General features: G+C 41.9%; 1 protein-coding gene across 2 annotated transcripts in view; it reads left to right on the forward strand.

The window, feature by feature from the left end:
- The window catches only part of Esr2 (estrogen receptor 2 (ER beta)), a 57,763-nt gene that overhangs the window by 12,786 nt on the left and 26,008 nt on the right, over positions 1-18,969 (forward strand). For both annotated transcript variants that reach the window (XM_013521918.1, XM_005399136.2), the window contains exons 4-7: positions 5,879-5,995; positions 14,157-14,456; positions 16,633-16,771; positions 17,651-17,704. In XM_013521918.1, coding sequence (XP_013377372.1) covers positions 5,879-5,995; positions 14,157-14,456; positions 16,633-16,771; positions 17,651-17,704 — 610 coding nt within the window. The remainder of the gene's footprint in view (positions 1-5,878; positions 5,996-14,156; positions 14,457-16,632; positions 16,772-17,650; positions 17,705-18,969) is intronic.

An 18,969-nucleotide genomic window follows, 5' to 3' on the forward strand; every position in this document is an offset into this window, starting at 1 on the left:
TAAGGTGTTCCTACGTTGGAGTCATATGCTCACTTATCCTGGAACTTATTCGGCCTCGAACTTTGAAAGTTGTCTGAGGGAATAAGTCCCAGGTAGATACCTGTCACTGAGACATACGTGCCAAGGTGGCTGTGGTGGTAAATATCCCTCTATTCTGATTCCAAACCCGGTGCTCATTTCTGCCATGAACTGGGTGTGAGTGATAATGGGTATTCACACCTAATTTTGCAGAGCCAAGAAAACCTTTATATTATGTGTTATAGAAGTAAAATTTCCTATGAGGTTTAAAATCTTAACTAATTAACTGATATCTGGCTTCTAATTTTGCCTTGAACTTTTCTGTTTTGTTACTGCGGCGCTGCATACTTCTCTGACAGCTGCGTGGAAAGACAGCAAAGACATTTTAGCACATTGAGATACTTGGGGCAGTTGGAGAAGTGTCTTTTCCTGCTTACACAAGACATTTTCTAAGCTACTTTTATTGAGCATGTTCATATTATGTTATTTTTGACCCCTTTCTTTTAAGGTTAAATTATCCTTTAAAATAAACAGGAAATAAAAATGAACTTCTGGCAGTATTTTAAATGCTCATTGCTGTACAGTTTTTTTATAAAGCCAAGAAAGTAATAATATCATATATCCTTTTTGGGATTTTTAGAAAGTACTTATATGATTGCCCCTGCTATGGAAATTGCTGTAGTGTTACATTTATCCTCTAAATAGAAAGCATTCTGTTCTAAATTTTGTTTTTGATTTCTTTTTTTCTGGTACTGGGAATCGAACTCATGACCTTGTGCTTGCCAGGCAGGCGCTGTGCCGCTTAGCTAAGTCCCCAGCCCCTCTGTTCTAAATTACAGTAGAAAATTCCTGACTGTAAATATAGTTTGGTTCTCACAAATGTAATTTCTTTTTATATGTGATAAGAGAATATTAAAAACGATAGCAAGACAATTGTCTATTCCTTTAAAAATTCTGTAACACACCTTCTGTTCCCTTCTACCCTTGGACGTGGATAGAATCTGTGCATGTGATGAGGGTCCCCCCTTGGGTAGGTTGCGCCCCATAGCTAGTGGTGCTGGGACTCAGTCTTGGAATATGTTAAGATTATATAAGACTTGGTCATCGCTGACTGCAGAGAGATTGGGAGTCACAGAGGCTCCTTTCTCTTGCCTGCAAGGAAGCAGAATCATGCTGCGAACCACCTGTGGATTAAGAACTGCAGGTGCTCCCAGGAGCCAAGAACAGTGTGTAGCCAACAGCTAGCAAAAAGTGGGGTCCTCAGTCCTACAACTGCAGGAGACTGATTCGGTCACCAACATTGAAGAGTGTGGCAGACCTTGAGCTTCAGATGAGAGTGCGCCCCCGCCCACACCTTAATCACAGCCTGACAGACCCTCGGTGAGCATCCAGCTCAGCTCTGCCCTCACTTCTGACTCATGGCAGTGATGAGATAATGCTTTGGTTTTAGTTGCTAAGTTTTAAACAATTTGTTATGCAGCATAGAAACTAAAACGATAATCTTAAGGAGATTATTGGACTAAGCCTTTTTTTTTATTTGTAAAATACGGATCAGAGGTCTTCATAGAAAAATTATGTAACTAAATGAAATGTTGATGAAAAGTACCTAGAAATCAGCAGGTAGTCAGACATGCTGGTGTGCTGGCTTGGGCGGGCATTGCTTCTTGCACCTGCGATCCCAGCACCTGGCAGACTGAGGCAGGAAGATTGCCGTGAGTTCAAAGCCAGCCTGCACTACGTAGCAAGACCCTGTCTCAAAAAAACAAAAAGCCAAATACAAAAAGAAATTAAAAAGACTAAAAAAAGTCTGGTGAGTTGGAAAAAGTGAAGTTAATTTCAAGACTTAAAACAGTAACAGTTGAAATACAGATAAATTTCAGCTGACTTGTATTTGATTTTGTACTTGTATCTATGTGAATAAGCAACTATATTGTTTAGAAAGTCAATGGAAAGATTTCTGAGCCTCAAAATGTGCATATGTAATAATGAACCTTTTTTCTGTGATCATCTGAGTTGCCGACATTATACTCTCATCATCCTCAAATGCTTTATCATGTATTTTCCATATAGCCACAATATAACTGTCTAGATTGGGAAATGAACATCGGTACATTACTGGTATCTAATCCTTGGCCTGCATTCCAGTTTTAGCAGTTTTTCCCAGCAGTGCCCTCATAGCACAGGATTTGGTTCAGGAACAGTCTTTGCATTTAGTTACATCTCTAGTCTCTGTGCAGAATCACTCCTCAGTCCTTCCTGAATTGTCATGACCATAGTGCTTTGAAAGATTTGGGTCGGTTGTTTTGCAGAAGATCTTTGCTCTTGGTTTGTCTGATGTTCCCTCATCATTAGACTGGCTTACACATTATTGGCAGGAATATCACAGAACTGTGGTCTTCTCATTAGCGCTGTTCATATGATGCATGATTTTAATTTGTCTTAGATGTTGGCTATCTTCTATTCTGTAAAAGTACTTTTTTTCCCCTTTGGTAATTAATGAGTATTTTTGTTGGGAAATCCTTTGAGACTGTGTAAATATCCTATTCCTCATTAAACCTACAGTAAATTAACTTGTGTCAGGGCAACTTATAGCTTCCTATTTTCTGCAGAGGGTTGCCGTCTTTAGCATCATTATTTGTTCAACGTCTACATGATACCAGTAGAAGATGGCCGGGGGAAGCTCTATGTTTTGAAATGTTCCTGTTAGTCTTTGGGCACTTCTTTACTTACTGTAGAAGCTGTTTCAGACTTACCTTGTGTATTTCCTGTCTCAGTCCTAGAATGGGCTATTTCTCCTTGGAGCCTTCTTAGTGGAGAATGGTATTTATAAACCCAAATCTGAGTGATAGTTTTCTCATTGCTCTCACAATACCCCTGCTCCGAGGTCCCCTCAGGGGTTACAGTTAGGGAATAACTTTATACGTGTGTACATACGTGTATTTATATATGCATATAGACATACATGCTTCTATGTTTCCGTATCTATGTATTGAAAAACAATATTATTGATTCTAATTCAACACCAAAAGCCTTTTTCTAGTTGTTTCCTTTCTCGTACTTGTGTCTCATGTCTCTAATCTGTGAGGAACTTGGATCCTCTGTATAATAAAATCTTTTCTGTGGCTGCCACCTTCCCTCCTTCAGATTGACACACTCTTCACCCCACTGGGGATTCAACACCCAGCAATGGGGCCCGCCCCACGTAGGAGACTTCTGCACACTGCTCAGGTCCGCCCCCTCACTGTCAACCCCCACCTCGCCTTTTTACCCTCACTGTCAACCCCCACCTCGCCTTACTCGTAGGAACAGTACTAACAAAAACAACAAACCCTTCTTTTTTGTAACTATGATCTGTGCTCATGATAAAAATATTCAGATTATGTAAGAAAATGTAATGCAGGAGACAGTGAAGTCATCCCCAAATTCCACCATGCAGAAATAAGCATTTATGTAGGTGACAGCCTTCCAGCTCTCACATATATGGGATATATATATTTGTATACTTTGATGAAATAAAATGTGTTAATGCAACCTGTGATCCTAGCTATTCAGGATGCTGAGGCAGAAGGATCACAAGTTTGAGACCAGCCTGGGAAATTTAGCAAGATGTCTCAAAATTTGAAAAAGGCTAGGGGTATAGTTCATTGCTCCAGACATTAAATTAAAACATGAAATATAGGGAGGGAAATTTAATGGATAGAAGATGGATAGAAGAAAATATCAAAATACTTTAATGACAATGAGGGCATATTAGAGATATAGCTCTTTTTCTTTTTGAGACGAGATCCTGCCATGTAGTCCAGGCTGGCCTTGAACTTGTGGGAATCCTCCCACCTCAGCTTCTCAAGTGCTGGGATTATGGGCAGGCACCACTATACCCAGCTCTAGAGAGGTTATATTTTGAAACAAAAGATATAAGTTGTACTTTAACAGAAGAAAAGGATCCTAAGAGAAGCCTGGAATGTGTTGCTGTATTTCACATCCATTTTCTTTGCTAAATGACAGATTTATGTAACTTTAAAAGATTGTGAAGACTGGTACAAGGTTGGGATTCGTTTTTTGATTACTTTTTTTGCTGTGCTAACATACATGTAAAGTTCTGTGCACAATATGTATCCAGTTTAAAGAATAATACAAAGCAAACCCCTATGAAATCAGTGCTAAATAACAGGACAGTGATGGCGAACCTATGGCACATGTGTGGCAGCGGGCTGTTTGTTATCACTGAAAGCTCTAAAAGGTTCGCCATCACTGACATATAGGGTACTACAGTGCCTCAGAGCCCTGTAGCGCTGCCAGTCATAGGTCCTGCCCATCCTCCAGAGGAAGGTGTCGCAATTCTCACTGCTGCCTGCCTGCCTTGCTGGGGTTTCACCGTGCGTGCTTGCATCCCTCAGCACTGTCGCTCTGTTTGCTCAATTTTAGATGTTAAAATAAATAGAATACTCTGGTGTGTGTGTGTGTTTTTTTTTTTCTAGATGTTCTTTATGATTTGCTCTTGAGATTTATCCATTGCCCACACTGAGATTCTGGTCTATTGTATCCTTAATGTAAGAGCTTAAGCTATATTATTTATTAGAAAGATACAGTTCAGAAACCAAGACGCCAAAATACCTACTCAGTTTATTTTCCAACTATTACAATTGTTATTTCCTAAATCTTTCTTAGACCCATTAGTCTTCATCATCTCTCTTACCAGTGTCCAGTCCAGACAGCCTCTCTCTTCTGCACAAATGCGGTGGGTTCTCACTTGGTCTCCTTGCCTCCATCAGTTTTGCTGCCTCTGATTCATTCCCCTTACTGCATCTGAAGTAATAATTTTTGGAATGTAAGTTTTATCCCTTCCCTACAGACAGAAATTAGAACTACCATTGTCATAGAGAATGATACGTAGCAAACAACTTCAAAATCTTAATGTCCCCTGAGCATTAGTTATTGTACTTAGGGGTCTATGTGTTGGTGAGGGTAGCTCTACCTCAGGAGATCTGGCTCTGGCTTTGGGTTGAGTTCTGGTCTCCTTTTTTTTTTTTTTGGTCTTTTTGAGACAGGGTCTCGCAATGTAGTTCAGACTGGCCCTGAGCTCACTTTGTAGCCCAGGCTGGTTTCGAACTCGCAACAAACCTCCTGCCTCAGCCTCCTGAGTGCTGGAATTACAGGCGTGTGCCACTATGCCCGGCTGAGTTCTGGTCTCTTCTGTGTGTCCTCACATTCTCTTTGGATCGGCAGCTGCCTTAAAGGGAGTTCAATAGGGCAAGCCAGCTGTTAGTACTGTCTATTAACCTACCATTGGTTTAAAAAAGCCTCATGGCCAAGGCTGACATCATATGGTGAGGAAATGCGCTGTGTAGCAACAAGGCTGAGCGACGGGTGAAGAGCCGAGAACATACTTCACCACACAGTTGTCTCAGCAGTACTTTCTGTTCTTATGAGGATTGCTAATTTTAAAATTATTTTTATTATCTTATTTGACTGTGAATTCTCACATCATATTAAATTCCAAAGAGGGATATATGTAAAAGAATGTAAGGAGTTGAATCTGATAATTTGATACTCAACTCTGTGAATTCTGGGATTTGGAGCAATTCAATTTCACGTAACTGTTTCTATATCCAAGTGAGAGTATTTCTAAGTGCATCTCTTGAGAGCTCGAGGAGCATGGAGGAAATAAGCTGTTAGCCAAAAAATAGGACGTCGAACTATTCCTAGGGCCCCTTTATTCATTATCGAGGAGATGATGTGGTTAACCTTGGCATTTGTTACCTGTATCTCTCAACTGGGTACTATTATCGCAGAAGAGGTTTAACCAAAATATTCTAACGACAACCTCCCCCGTTTCTGTTTTTGTTTTGCTCTGTTGTAGGACATAACGATTACATTTGCCCTGCGACAAACCAGTGTACCATAGATAAGAACCGGCGGAAAAGCTGCCAGGCCTGCCGGCTTCGCAAGTGCTATGAAGTGGGAATGGTGAAGTGCGGTGAGTGTTCCCTTTGCTGTACTGCACAGGGCCACGCGGAAAGCCGTGCTGTCTGAGGCCCTGGGGCCACGTAACCTGAGCAAGGGGGATTCAGGATGTGGCTGTCATCTTCAAGTGTTTGTGTGCTGTCACGTTGCATTGACTTACTCCCTGTAGCTGAGCTAATGCAGGCAGGCTGAGGCAGTGCGGGCAGCAAGTTCATACAGTTCAAGTTGTCCAGCAACAGCTGTGCGTGGTGGTGTTCCCAGCACTCAGGAGGCTGAGGCAGGAGGATCGTTGCACATTTGAGGCCAGCCTGGGGTACAAAGTGAGCTCAAGGCCAGCCTGAACTGCAGAGCGAGACCCTGTCTCAAAAAAAGACAAAAAAAAAGTTGTCCAGCAACAGAATAGGGGACGACCATCTGCCTGGGACCTGGAAAGTCCCATACAGGGATGAAATCCTGTTCCATGGTATAAATGTCCACAGTTAAAGCTTGTGACCAGAAAATAGAATAGCTTGTGGGTTGCTTGGATAGATATGGGGAAGACTGATGCCTGTTCCTCTACTGGCTTTCTACAAATGAAAAAAATATATGAGTCAGAGACATGGTAGAACTATGAAAAGTACATACAGCATAGATTTCACTCTATGCTAGTATATGTGTGTCATATTCATGTGTATGTCACATATAATATACACACGTACATATCCATACATCTTATATACACACACACGGTAAAAAAGGAAAACACAGGTGTTTTAGTATAAGAATTAACAAAGGTGCCCACATCCTGCTCTTTCTACCTGGCTAGTTTTGGATTCATTTGTCAGTTACACACTTGCGTGTTTATATATTCACGTGAGCTCTGCCTGGACTTTCCTTCCGCTAGCCAGTATTTTGTCTCTGATTAGTAGTAACTTCTTTCTTTGTAACTCCTTGAAAAATTTCAAACCTCTTTTTTCTCCCTTACCATCTCTTAGTAGATCTGCTTTTTAAACATTCTCTGGTCCTTTTTCTCTGTGTGCATGCTAGATTAGACCTTTCACCTTACTCAGGAGTCCAGTTGAAGTTCCCTTAATTTGATCATCTGGCTTTGCTGGAGTCACTGCCGTTCTCCTTTTCTCTGTGGAACATCCCACCTGCTACAGTTGGAATCTTGAGTGTTCCCCGAAGGTCAGGAGACAAGGGTCTGGTCCTGGGGTGGTGCTGTTGGGGTGATGGAGTTTAGGATGTGAGGCTGAGTAGGAGGTCTTTAGGTCATTAGGGATGTGCCTTTGGAGGAATTTTAGAACCTTGTTTTCTTTTTTTTTTTTGGTCTTTTTGAAACAAGGTCTCGCTATGCAGTTCAGGCTGGCCTTGAGCTCACTTTGTCGCCCAGGCTGGTCTCGAACTCACAATGATCCTCCTGCCTCAGCCTCCTGAGTGCTGGGATTACAGGCATGCAACACCACGCCCGGCTGAAGCTTGTTTTCTTGGCCTCTCTTTTTTTTTTTTTTTACTTTCTGCCATGAGGTGAGCAGTTTTGCCCCCTGCCCCGTGCCCTTGTGCTTCCCAACATAGGTACTTGCTCAGAGACCTGAAAGGATGGGTCTCTCTGGTCATGGACTGCAACCTCAAACTCTGAGCCAAAATAAACTTTTTTTCTTTATGAGGTAATTGTCAGGTATTTGTGACAGTGACGGAAGGCTGACAGATACACTGCGGATGCTCATGACCTCCCAGTGTGTATTGGTTGCTCTCCCAAACACTTGAATATTTCTGCCCCCACCACTTCAGTTAAATCCTTAATAGAATCCAGTGGAGTTTTTCCCAAACCTTTTTGTAATTATTGCAGTTATTACATCATATAATTTAATTTGAATTTCTGCAAACACATGAAATATGAGTAGAAAATACAGCTGTTTCCGTGAAAGCTTAGTTGAAAGTTCTGAATAAAACTGTAAAGGACTAATAATAGCTGGTGAGTTAGGTGTGGGTGAGCTTGAGGGGGAAATCATGAAGATGAATGTATATGTGTTTTTGAGAAGTGATTTCCAGTTTTGTGCGAGGGTGAGGGTGCGTGTATTTATACTCAGATCTATATACTGCTTGGACAGCTGTGGCCCTTGTCAGGATTTTGCTAAGGATACTCCTGGGCCGTCTGCATCCCTCTTTATTCACAAATCATGTGTCTCCTGTTACTTTTTCATCTGTATTTCTGATCTCTCTCACGGCGGCAAGGCCCTGAGAGTTGGATTCTCGTAGATGCATCTCATTTTTGGTTCTTCGCTTTTTGCTAAGTGTGACTGTGAGGAAACTCCTTAAGCTCTCTGGCTGTTGGTTTTCTTATATCTGAAACAGCTCTCTGCTCCACTGGTTTCACAAGGAGTAAGTCCGAAGACGTGTTGAGGACTAGACTAGACACAGTGTCCCTTTCTCCATCTTAGTTTTCTTTCTTTCTCTCCCTCCTAGAAGAGCTCACATGAGTTATGACTTTGATAAAATACAGCTTCACAAGAGCAGAGAGATAAAGAATCTCTAAGGAAAGGAGAACTAAAGAAAGGGGTTGGCTTTAGCCAAAGTCATGTGGTAGGATCCCTTAGGGAAAAGAGGTTACGGAAAGTAGGAGTTGCTTTACACACAGTTGAATACTGAGCTCTTTGCCGACCACACAGAAAGACCATTAGATTTTAACTGTGTCTCCCTCCCTGGCACTCACCTTGTCTGCCCTTCCCTAAGCGCTTCTGTCCACGTCCTTCCTTCTTGAGGTTTGAGAGTGTGAAGGATTTTGCTAAGGATACTCCTGGGCCGTCTGCATCCCTCTTTATTCACAAATCATGTGTCTCCTGTTACTTTTTCATCTATATTTCTGATCTCTTTTCTGCTGTAGTGCTGATGTGCTTGGTTAAATGGTAGCAGGACCGTATAAAGATACTCTGCTTTGTGCATAGCCAGGAAAACAGTCGGACTGGCCCCATGTTTGGTCTGGGTCCCTGTGCTGGGATGGTAGCTCAGCATCTTTTGGGTCCCATTTCCTTGTTTACCTGCTTTATATACTTCCAGGGAAAGGATTCGCTAGGTGGTATAAAATAAAGGTTAAAAGCATGAGCCGTGGATTTAGCCTCCTCTTTGGGCTTAGATCCTGTCTCTTTTTCCAGCTTCCTGCCTTGGACAGTTTATTTGTGTTCTCTTGTGCCTGGTTTCTCCTCTGTGCATTGGAGTTAGGAATAGCACCTGTTCTCTGGGGTAGCTGTTGGTTTGAGATAGGTGACCTGCATGTGGTACACAATGCCTGGTATGTGGAAGCTTCTGGTGACACTAGCTGGCTTTATAATCATTTAGTATTCATCATCCTTTGGCTGGAGCCATTACTCCTGTCTAACTGGATCACCTCTCTTTGGTAGAGTATCTTATTAAAAACTCAGTCAGAGGCAGGTGCCTAGATTGTAGCATCAAAGCCACAATACTAGAAACATCCTTGATAGGAAAATAGGAGACACTGTTTCTTACCAAGAGTTTCACTTTTTTGAGCCTAGAATCTCTAGAACTCCCTCACTACAAGGCCTGGAACATAGGACTTTTCAGTAAAACTTGTTCAAATAAATTTAAGTGTGTGGATTCAAAATCACTAACTTTGGGTTGTTTTTTAAACTCTTTATGCTCATACACTATACAAAAGAGAAATGTGTGATCAGAAAACTGCTATCTTAAGCCATACATTTTGTTCAGTTTTACCTGGGGGAGCATAACTGATGTTAAACATCTATGGCACTTTGCTTATTAATAAAATATAGTCCAAGCCAGTGATGAACCTTTTAGAGCTTTCAGTGATACAAACAGCCTGCTGTGGCGTGCATGACATAGGATCACCACTACTGGTAAGCTCCTAATTACTTTAGTAATATATTTGTTTAAAGTGTCCCGGAATAGATAGATCCTACCCTTGTACTATAACCTTGTGCTATAATCTTTAGCCAAGGTTAAAAGGAAATTCTGATACAATTCTTTTTTTTTTTTTTTTTCTTTTTGAGACAGGGTCTCGCTATACATTTCAAGCTGACCTTCAGCTCACTTTGTAGTCCAGGCTGGTCTCAAACTTGCAACAATCCTCCTGCCTCAGCCTCCTGAGTGCTGTGATTACAGGCGTGTGCCACCACGCCCGGCTCTGATACAGTTTTTTAGGAGTTAATAATTTAAATTTTTGAGGGAGGGGAGGGGGAAATGAGAGGAATAAAGATGTGCCATGTACAGGCTCCGAATAGCCCCAGTCAATGTAAATATTATAGGCCATAACATGAGCTGAGAGAAATAGTTTCAACAGGTAATAAAAAAGGTGATTGGGGAGCTGGAGGAGGAGAAGGAAGAGGGAAGGGGAAAGGGGTTAAAAAAGAGAAGAGGAAAACAAGCTGTAATATACACATGTAGCCACTCCCCAAGATACTGCATGAGTTACAAACACGTACTAATCCGATAAAGTGAAGCTGAAAAAAAATTTAAATTTTCTCATACCTTCTAGCTAGTACTTCTTCATAAAAACGTGGACAGTTAGATTTAGTGAACACACAGCGATGGGAGTATAAACACTAAGCATGTTGTAGGTTTTTATTTTTTGAACTTTTTTTTTAGGGAATATTCATAAAGTTTATACCTATGCTAATGACATGCTAACTTATGGTATGTTTTTCTTCACTTTAATTTTATATTTTTATCTTTAGTAAATGAATATTTAGAAATATTTGGGGGCTTAAATTTGTAAGGGTATACAAATTTATAAGGGTGTAGAAGTTATATTTTGTTCCTATTTTATTGTTATCACAGAAAGTGATATCTGTATGTCTTTTTTTTTTTTTAGACAGGTTTTGCTTTTAGTGTAGGCTGGCTTTGAACTCACTACTGTATGTAGCCCAGGCTGGCTTAGAGTTCTCCATTCCGCTTTTTCCCCTGTTTGTTCTGCCAGTTGCCAAGAGCACTATGTTAAGGGGCTGGGGATTTAGCTCAGCGGCACAGTGCCTGCCCGGCAAGCACAACGTCATGAGTTTGATTCCCGGGACCGGAAAAAAAAAAACAACAAAAAAAAAGAGCAGTATGTTAAAACATCTCACTATAGTAGCATTATTGATTCTCATATTATTTTACTTTCCATGCATTGTGCTTGGAGGCTGTGTCCTGTTGTCATTTTGATGTATATTTAGAATTATTTGGTTTTCTTTTATAGTATAATGACGAGTCTCAGCACTCAAGAGGCTGAGGCAGGAGGATTGCAAGTTTGAGGCCAGCCTGGGCTACATAGTAAGCTCAAGGTTAGGCTGGACTGTATAGGGAAACCTTTCTCTGAACATACATGAATGAATGAACGCATGAAGTAATTTATCACACATTTCTATTTCTTTCCTTGCAGGAGCTGATCACAGTTTCGCATGTTTCTTTTTCCTTTACTGCTAGGTTGGAAGGCATGCATTCTGTTTTAGTCCTGTAGTGACATTTCTATTTTTAATGTGCATTCGTGATCAATTTGAAAATTTAAGCCTCTCCCTTCTCAAATAAAGCAACTTAGAAAATTCTAACCAAAATCATTCCTCTCTCACTTATATGTTATTGTCTGGTATTTTTGTTGTACCTTGTTTATCTCCAAAAACAATTATCATTTTATTCTTTCAATTTTCTTGATTTAATTTCGTATTTACCAGTTTATTTTCTTACCCTTACTTCTTGATCATTAGTGTTTCTTTCTGGTTCATTTTTCTCCCTCCCAAAGGACACATACGTGGTGGTGAGTGTTACGTCTTCTCAATCTTTGTTCAATGGTGAATATCCTTAATTTATTCTCATATTTGGATAATAGGTTAGCTGGGAATATAACTCAGAATTCAGATTATTTTCCTTTATCATCTGAAAGACTCTGTCCCATTATGTTCCTATCTATGAGACTACAGTAGTAAAAGCATTTTGGTACTAGCATAGGAACAGAAAAATAGATCTATAAAACAGCATAGAGGGGCTGGGGATTTAGCTCAGCGGCAAAAGCGCCTGCCTGGCAAGCGCAAGGTCGTGAGTTCGGTTCCTGGTACCGGAGAAAAACCAAAAAAAAAAAAAAAACAAAAAAAAAAAACAGCATAGAATCTGGAAAAAGACATTTTTATGTAGTTATAGTCTTATATAGTTATATAAACTTTATATATAATTTATATAAGTTATAAACTTTATTATAGTTATATAAAGTTATCTATTAATGACAAGGCATTTTAAATCAATGAGGAAAATGTATACAGTAACTGTTTTTGCGTTTTTTTGAGACAGGGTCTCATTATGTAACCCAGGCAGGCCTGGACTCACTACGTAGCCCAGGATGGCCTCGAACTCATGGCAATCCTCCTGCCTCAGCCTCCAAAGTGCTGGGGTCACAGGCATGTGCCACCATGCCTAGCTAGTAACTAGTATTGAAGAAATTGTACATTAGTTTGGAGAATACAACACAAAATATCAATAACACATAATTCAGATATGCATAAAATTTTAAATAGATTTGAGCCAAACAGTGTTTATGAAGATAAAGAATACTATTTATATAATCTTGATGTGAAACAAAAAGACAAATTTGACTATGTATTAAAGCTTCTTATGACAAAAATATCATGGGGAAAGTTAAAAGCCATATAACTAGACAAATATTGTATAACAAAAATTATGTTATTACTATATTAAGAACATTCATAGGTTTAAAGGGGAAAAGGGGCAGTATAAGCAAATAAACAGTGTACAAATAAATACAAAAGGCAAATATTGATTAATGTTACTAGTAATTTTAAAAATACAAAGATAAGACTATTCAGTCACTCCTAGATTAGCGAAGGTTAAGAATGATTTTCGGAGTTGAGGATGTAGCTCAGTAGTAGAGCATTTGCCTAATATGTGTGAGGCCCTGGGTTCAATCTCAGGGAGGAGGAAGAGAGATTGAGATTGATTTTGATTTTTAATGCCCAGGGTAAATTTTTACATACTACTTTTGGTGGGTAATCTGTCAACATTTATTAAAATTTTAAATGAATATATGTCTTGATTTCAATAATTTGATCTCTTTGAATTTATTATAAAGAAGTTATTGGCTACGTGTGCAAAAATTATTATTTCAGGCCAGAGATGAGCCCTAAATCTTTTTTTTTTTTTTGCAGTACCGGGGATCGAACTCACGACCTTGCACTTGCCAGGCAGGTGCTTATGCCACTGAGCTATATCCCCAGCCCCCCCAAATTATTTTCATTGTAATATTTAAACTAGTAAAGAAGTTATAGATTTAAATCAGTGGAGGACTTTTTTTGGTCTTTTTGAGATAGGGTCTCGCTATGCAGTTCAGGCTGGCCTTGAGCTCACTTATGTATCCTAGGCTGGTTTTAAACTCACAGTGATCCTCCTGCCTCAGCCTAGTGGAGGACTTTTTAAATAGGTGATGCTGTACTAATAGGACAGAATGCTATAGGCTTTTAAACTGCCATAGTGACATTTTTAATAAAAAGAGAAGCAGGTTATGAAATAGTATATATACTATATCACAATTCTAATTTTCTTTATAAAATATGGAAAAGTATAAAAACTCAACATATAATAATAAGGAAAAGTGGGAAAAAAAGATGAAAAGAATTTGTGCTAGAATTCATTCTCTTTATTTTTCAGAATTTTTGGATTAATTTATTTGGTGTATACTTGTTTGTATGAATACTATATAAAAAGAATACATATGTATGTGTGTATATATGTATTTGTGTAAGCATTTTAAGAATACATTATAAAAGTATATTATTTGATGACTATTGGGAAATATCCACCTTGGGGTCCTCATTTTTCTGTTTTCTACCTTAAGATAATTCCTGGTCTCATAGTTTGGAAATTGCAGCACGTTAGCAGTCTTTAAGAGAGATAATTTTAATGTCTGTACGTGACTTTGAAGAGGAGGACCCCTCCCCATTCTTAAAATGCTATTTGATGTTGCCAGTACTGTTACAGCTGTAGTAATTTTTGGTCCATGCTGCACAGAAAATAAAAGTGGAGCTTCTGTTCCCAGACACGTCCTGAGAATAGAGAATGCACCGCAGCCTGTGAGACATCGTTGCAGATGGTATCATTGCTGCCTCTTTTGTCCTGGCCCGGCAAGGTGCTGGAGTCTGGGTCAGAGAAGGGACTGTCTCCACCTCTGCTCTTCCCCCTAGGCTCCCGGAGAGAAAGGTGTGGGTACCGAGTGGTGCGAAGACAGAGAAGTCCGGGGGAGCCGCCGCACTGCCTGAGCAAGGCCAAGAAGCAGGGGGGCCACGCGCCCCGGGCGAAGGAGCTGCTGCTGAGCGCTCTGAGCCCGGAGCAGCTGGTGCTCACCCTGCTGGAGGCCGAGCCGCCCAACGTGCTGGTGAGCCGGCCCAGCGCGCCCTTCACCGAGGCCTCCATGATGATGTCCCTCACCAAGCTGGCCGACAAGGAGCTGGTGCACATGATCGGCTGGGCCAAGAAAATTCCCGGTAGGGCCCTGGGGCTCTTCACGTGCCACTGATTTGCAGGAAGTCCTGCCCCCGCCATTTTGGGGACAAGAGTACAAAATGGACACCCATGAACTTTGTCTAGATAGTTCACAGTTTGACCTCTTGATTTGTAAGCTTAATATAAAATACGTTCTCTCCTCCTATCTTGGCCTGTGTACCTTCAACATTTCCTAGAAGCCAAGCCTGGTGGAGCATTCTTGGGATCCGAGTTCTTCTCTACCAGACATGGTAGTATGGGAAAGGCTGTGCGTGACCTGTTTCTCTTCCTGACCCTCTCCCCTCCCCCTCGAAGCTGTTCCACTCCACCTGTGCAGACCACATCCCGCGTGTCCACATCTCCCGTGCATACTGCCTGTTAGCTGCCTCCTGTGCCTAGGGGCGGGCCGGAAGATGGACCCAGAGCAGAGACCCACCGAGGCTCTGGAGTTAGCTTTGGGACCATTTGGGCAAGACGTTCCAGGGCTCGGGTCTGGGACCATGGTTAAAAGGTAGGATACGGCCTCCGCATTGAGGACTTCTTGCCTTGAAAGGAGCAGTGTGGTCAGGTCGGGACGCAGTGTGACTGCTGCGAAAGGGAAAGGTGTCTCAGATGCTAAGTAGGAATAGGATGTTGTTCTAATAAAGTACCAGTGTTGTACACAGAAATGATTATACATGAATAAACAGAATAAATTAGGATTTGGCATCACAAGAATCCATGGGTCAGTAGTTTCGGGATGGTAACAAATTAAGCACTTGTGCTTTGTCATTTAGAACGTATATTTTTCCATCCTGTAGAGTGACCACTTCCCTAGGCTGTTTGTAATGTGTACAGATAATTCCCCACTTATGGTTCAGCTTAGAATTTTTCCACCTAATGAGTCTGAAAGCACATCCACGCAAGTGGTCTGTTTTTCTCCTAAAGTACAATATTCCATAAACACCATGAGATAATCAACACTTTATTATAAAATAGGCTTTGTGCTAGATGACTTTTACCCAACTTATGCTAAGCGTTCTGAGCATGTTTAAGGTAGGTGAAGGTCGCTGTTACATTTGGTAGGTTAGGTTTATTAAATCCTTTTTTTTTTTTTTTTTTGGTCTTTTTTGAGCTAGGGTCTCACTCTGTGGGCTAGGCTAGCCTCAAATTTCTGGGCTCAAGTGATCCTCCTGCTTCATCCTTTCCAATAACTGGGACTGCAGGCATGTGCCTGGCTGTACATGCACTTTTTACTTACGGTATTTTCAACTTCCTTTCAGCTTATCCTATTGTTACCCTGCTGTAATTTGAGTAATACCTGCACGTAGAATACTATATCATGCTGAAATGACCAACCTTCATTTTAGCTGGAGTTTCTATCTGTGGCAGAGTGAAACTAGAACCCTAATGTAGAATGGCAGCAATCCATCACCCCCCTGAACAAGCTTCTCCATCCACTTCTTTGCAGTCATCTAAGAAACGAGGTCTCTCTCCAGCTCTGAGCTGGAAAGTGCTTCCATGGCCCGCAGGGCTCCACGACACTAGGGAGACTGTGAAGACGGGGTCGGATGAGAGGCTGGGTGCAGAGCCGTCGGGGGCTGTGGAGCCAAGGCCCTCGGTGACAGCACTGCCTGCCGTCGTCTCTTGGCCCGGGTCTGTTCCTTTGGAGCTTTCTGAGGCTTATTTCCATTTTGTTTTGTTTTGTCCAGCATCTTCACCCTTGTCAGAATTCTTTCATTTTCTCCGCTGCTTCTCAGAGCAGAAAACGCTGATGCACTTTCCTTTGGTGTCTGCTGTAAGTGCGTTGCAAACACTGTTTTGCAGGACCTCACATGCAGAGCGGTAGTGAAATTATCACTGAAGGCTGTGGAGCTTCTTTGTGACTTAAAAAACTGAACGTTTAAGCTGCATTAGTCCCTTTTCAAGCTGGTGGATTTTTTTTTTTTTTTTTTTTGAAAGCTTTCCAGAAAACTTAAGCATAATCTTAAGGTGTGATTCCCCCATCAGCTGACTTAGTCACTGTCCAAACCAAAGCAATGTTAAACTGTTTCTTTAGGAGTCCAGGACTGGCAACTTCGAGTTGTGTATTTTAAGTCCCAGACATTTCTTCCTTTATAAACTTGCCATTCTGTCTTTACAGCAAGGGGCTGCGGAGGAGGAGGGCGGGTGTGTCTCACGGCCTCTTGCTTTCCCCAGGCTTCGTGGAGCTCAGCCTGTTGGACCAAGTGCGGCTCTTGGAGAGCTGCTGGATGGAGGTGCTGATGGTGGGGCTGATGTGGCGCTCAATCGACCACCCCGGCAAGCTCATCTTCGCTCCAGACCTTGTTCTGGACAGGTGAGGACAAACACTGCTGCTGCGTTTTCTCTGCCTTGAGCAGAGCACTTAGTGAGAACAAAGTCTTGGGAGCAGCACTTCAAATCTCACCCCCCAAAGGACGAATAGGGGATGGTAATGTCCTCAGCTCCTTCCCTGGGCCAAGGACCCGAGGACACGAGGCTCAAGCACAGGGACTCATTGTCCTGTGATCCTTTCTAACTCTACGGTGGAGGTTAGAACTTAGCGTTCAAAGGCCAGGGCCACAGAGAGGGAGTGTGTCCCGCAGGGTCTGCGACCGCTAATTGTACCGTCAGCATAGACTTTCCCGCCTTAAAGATTCCACTTCAGGTTATAACCTTAAGTTGTCCTGCTGTTTTCTCCCACCTGTAGCAACTCATTACATCTCCACCTCTCTGGACAGGTGGTAGAATTCTTACGAATCTGCCAAATTTATTTTTATGTGTTTTAATTCACTCTAATGCACATGCTATTAATAACATTTTGAAATCATGTTGGAAGGCATAATTAAAACCAAATGAGGTCGACGGGAATGGAGACGTGACAGAGCTAATATCGCAACTTGTTTGCATTTAGTTTTCTTTTAAAGAGAGCGCAGAGAAGGAACACATTTTTAATTGACTTAGTCAAACTGTTTTTAGAGGGAAAATGCAATAACCTTCAAGCCTTTTTGCAAGAAAAGTAGAAAATTCCTGGTGTATATTTGAGCGGTTTGAAAATCTCCGTGGAAATTGATTTCCGCTTCCCCTTAGTTTGGAAAAGTGCTGGTGTGGAGTGTTCAGCCACAGCTGACTGTGCCCAGCATAAGGAGGGTGCCTGGGGCTGTGAGCCCAAAGTGCCTGCCCCAACCCTTGCATCGTCATCCTGCTACCACTTTAGGTCCTCAGAAGACCCCCATTCGCACGGCATGCAGATGAAGAGTGATGCCTCAAGGTATCAGCACCCATTCTGCCTGTTGTCACGGCTGACACTGACAAAGAGCACTGTTCTGAGTAATGGAGGTGTTCTGGTGGAGAACAGAGGACGAGCAGAAGCGTGGGATGTGGCTTGAGCAGGAGCAAGCCCAGGTGGTGGACCACAGAGGGACGCCCTGGAAGCCCAGGGCGGGCGGGGCATCCAGAGCCTCCAGTAACAATCAGAGTGACTAACTTACTGGTTGTATGTACCAGGCACCATCTAAGCACTTGCATTTGTTGACCCATTTAATCTTCTTCACAACATCCGTTTGGGGGTAAGCGCTGTTGTCATCCCTGTTCTCCAGCTATGGACATAGACGGTTAAGGGATTGGCCTCCAGTCACAGAGCAGCAAGTGGTGGAACTGGCCTTGAACAAATGGCTCTGAAGTCTACACTTTCCCTTTTCCCCCCATGCTGGAGTTTGAACCTACGCCCTCGAGCATACCGCTGAGGTGTATCCCCGTTCTTTAAAAAATCTTGAGTCAGGAACTCCCTGAGTCACCCAGGCTGCCCTTGAACATGTGGTCCTCCTGCTTCAGCCACCCCACTCTGCCCACTAGCCGGGATTCTGGGTGAGACTACCATGCCCCAGCTGAAGTCCGCACTCTGAATGACAACAGCACACTGCCTCCTGGCAGGAGAGAGAACGGAGGGGAAAGAGGAAGCTGAAAGGCGGGCTAACTTTCTACTTTTCTTTTGTCTTAGAACAGCTCTGTCCTATTTCTGCCCACTTCAAAAGCCCAGTCCTCCTGCTGTCTTCTCAGGGTCCCATGTTGCTAGGCAAGCTGAAAAGCCAGGCACTCAGCCAAGCTGCTATATCCATTCATTCATTCATTTCCACTTGATGATTTAAATAAAGCCACACTCCTTCACACACACACATGTATGTGTGAATATACATATCTAATTCTTCTAGAGTTTCTGGTGCTGGAAAAATGTTCTGTCTCTTGATGAGCCAATGAGTTTGCAGATAGTGGGATTAAATTTACTTTCTGTCTTTATTTCTAAGTTAATGTCCAACTGTTTAGTTTCAGTGGCTTTCATTTCTGGTTTTCATTACAGTTAACTCTTCCCTTTCTCTGTATGGGTTCCTTAATTCCTTGTGTTTAAATTACTGTGTTTCAGTTACTATACATGGACACCAATCCTGGATAAATGGTATATGCCTCCCTGTTAGGTAACAGGAGAAAAAGTTTTTAATAGATTCATATTTCTCAATAAAAATCTGAAAGTGTTATGGT

The sequence above is a fragment of the Chinchilla lanigera genome, unplaced genomic scaffold (assembly GCF_000276665.1).
Source record: "Chinchilla lanigera isolate Chin_1 unplaced genomic scaffold, ChiLan1.0 scaffold00065, whole genome shotgun sequence".
Taxonomy (NCBI): Eukaryota; Metazoa; Chordata; class Mammalia; order Rodentia; family Chinchillidae; genus Chinchilla; species Chinchilla lanigera.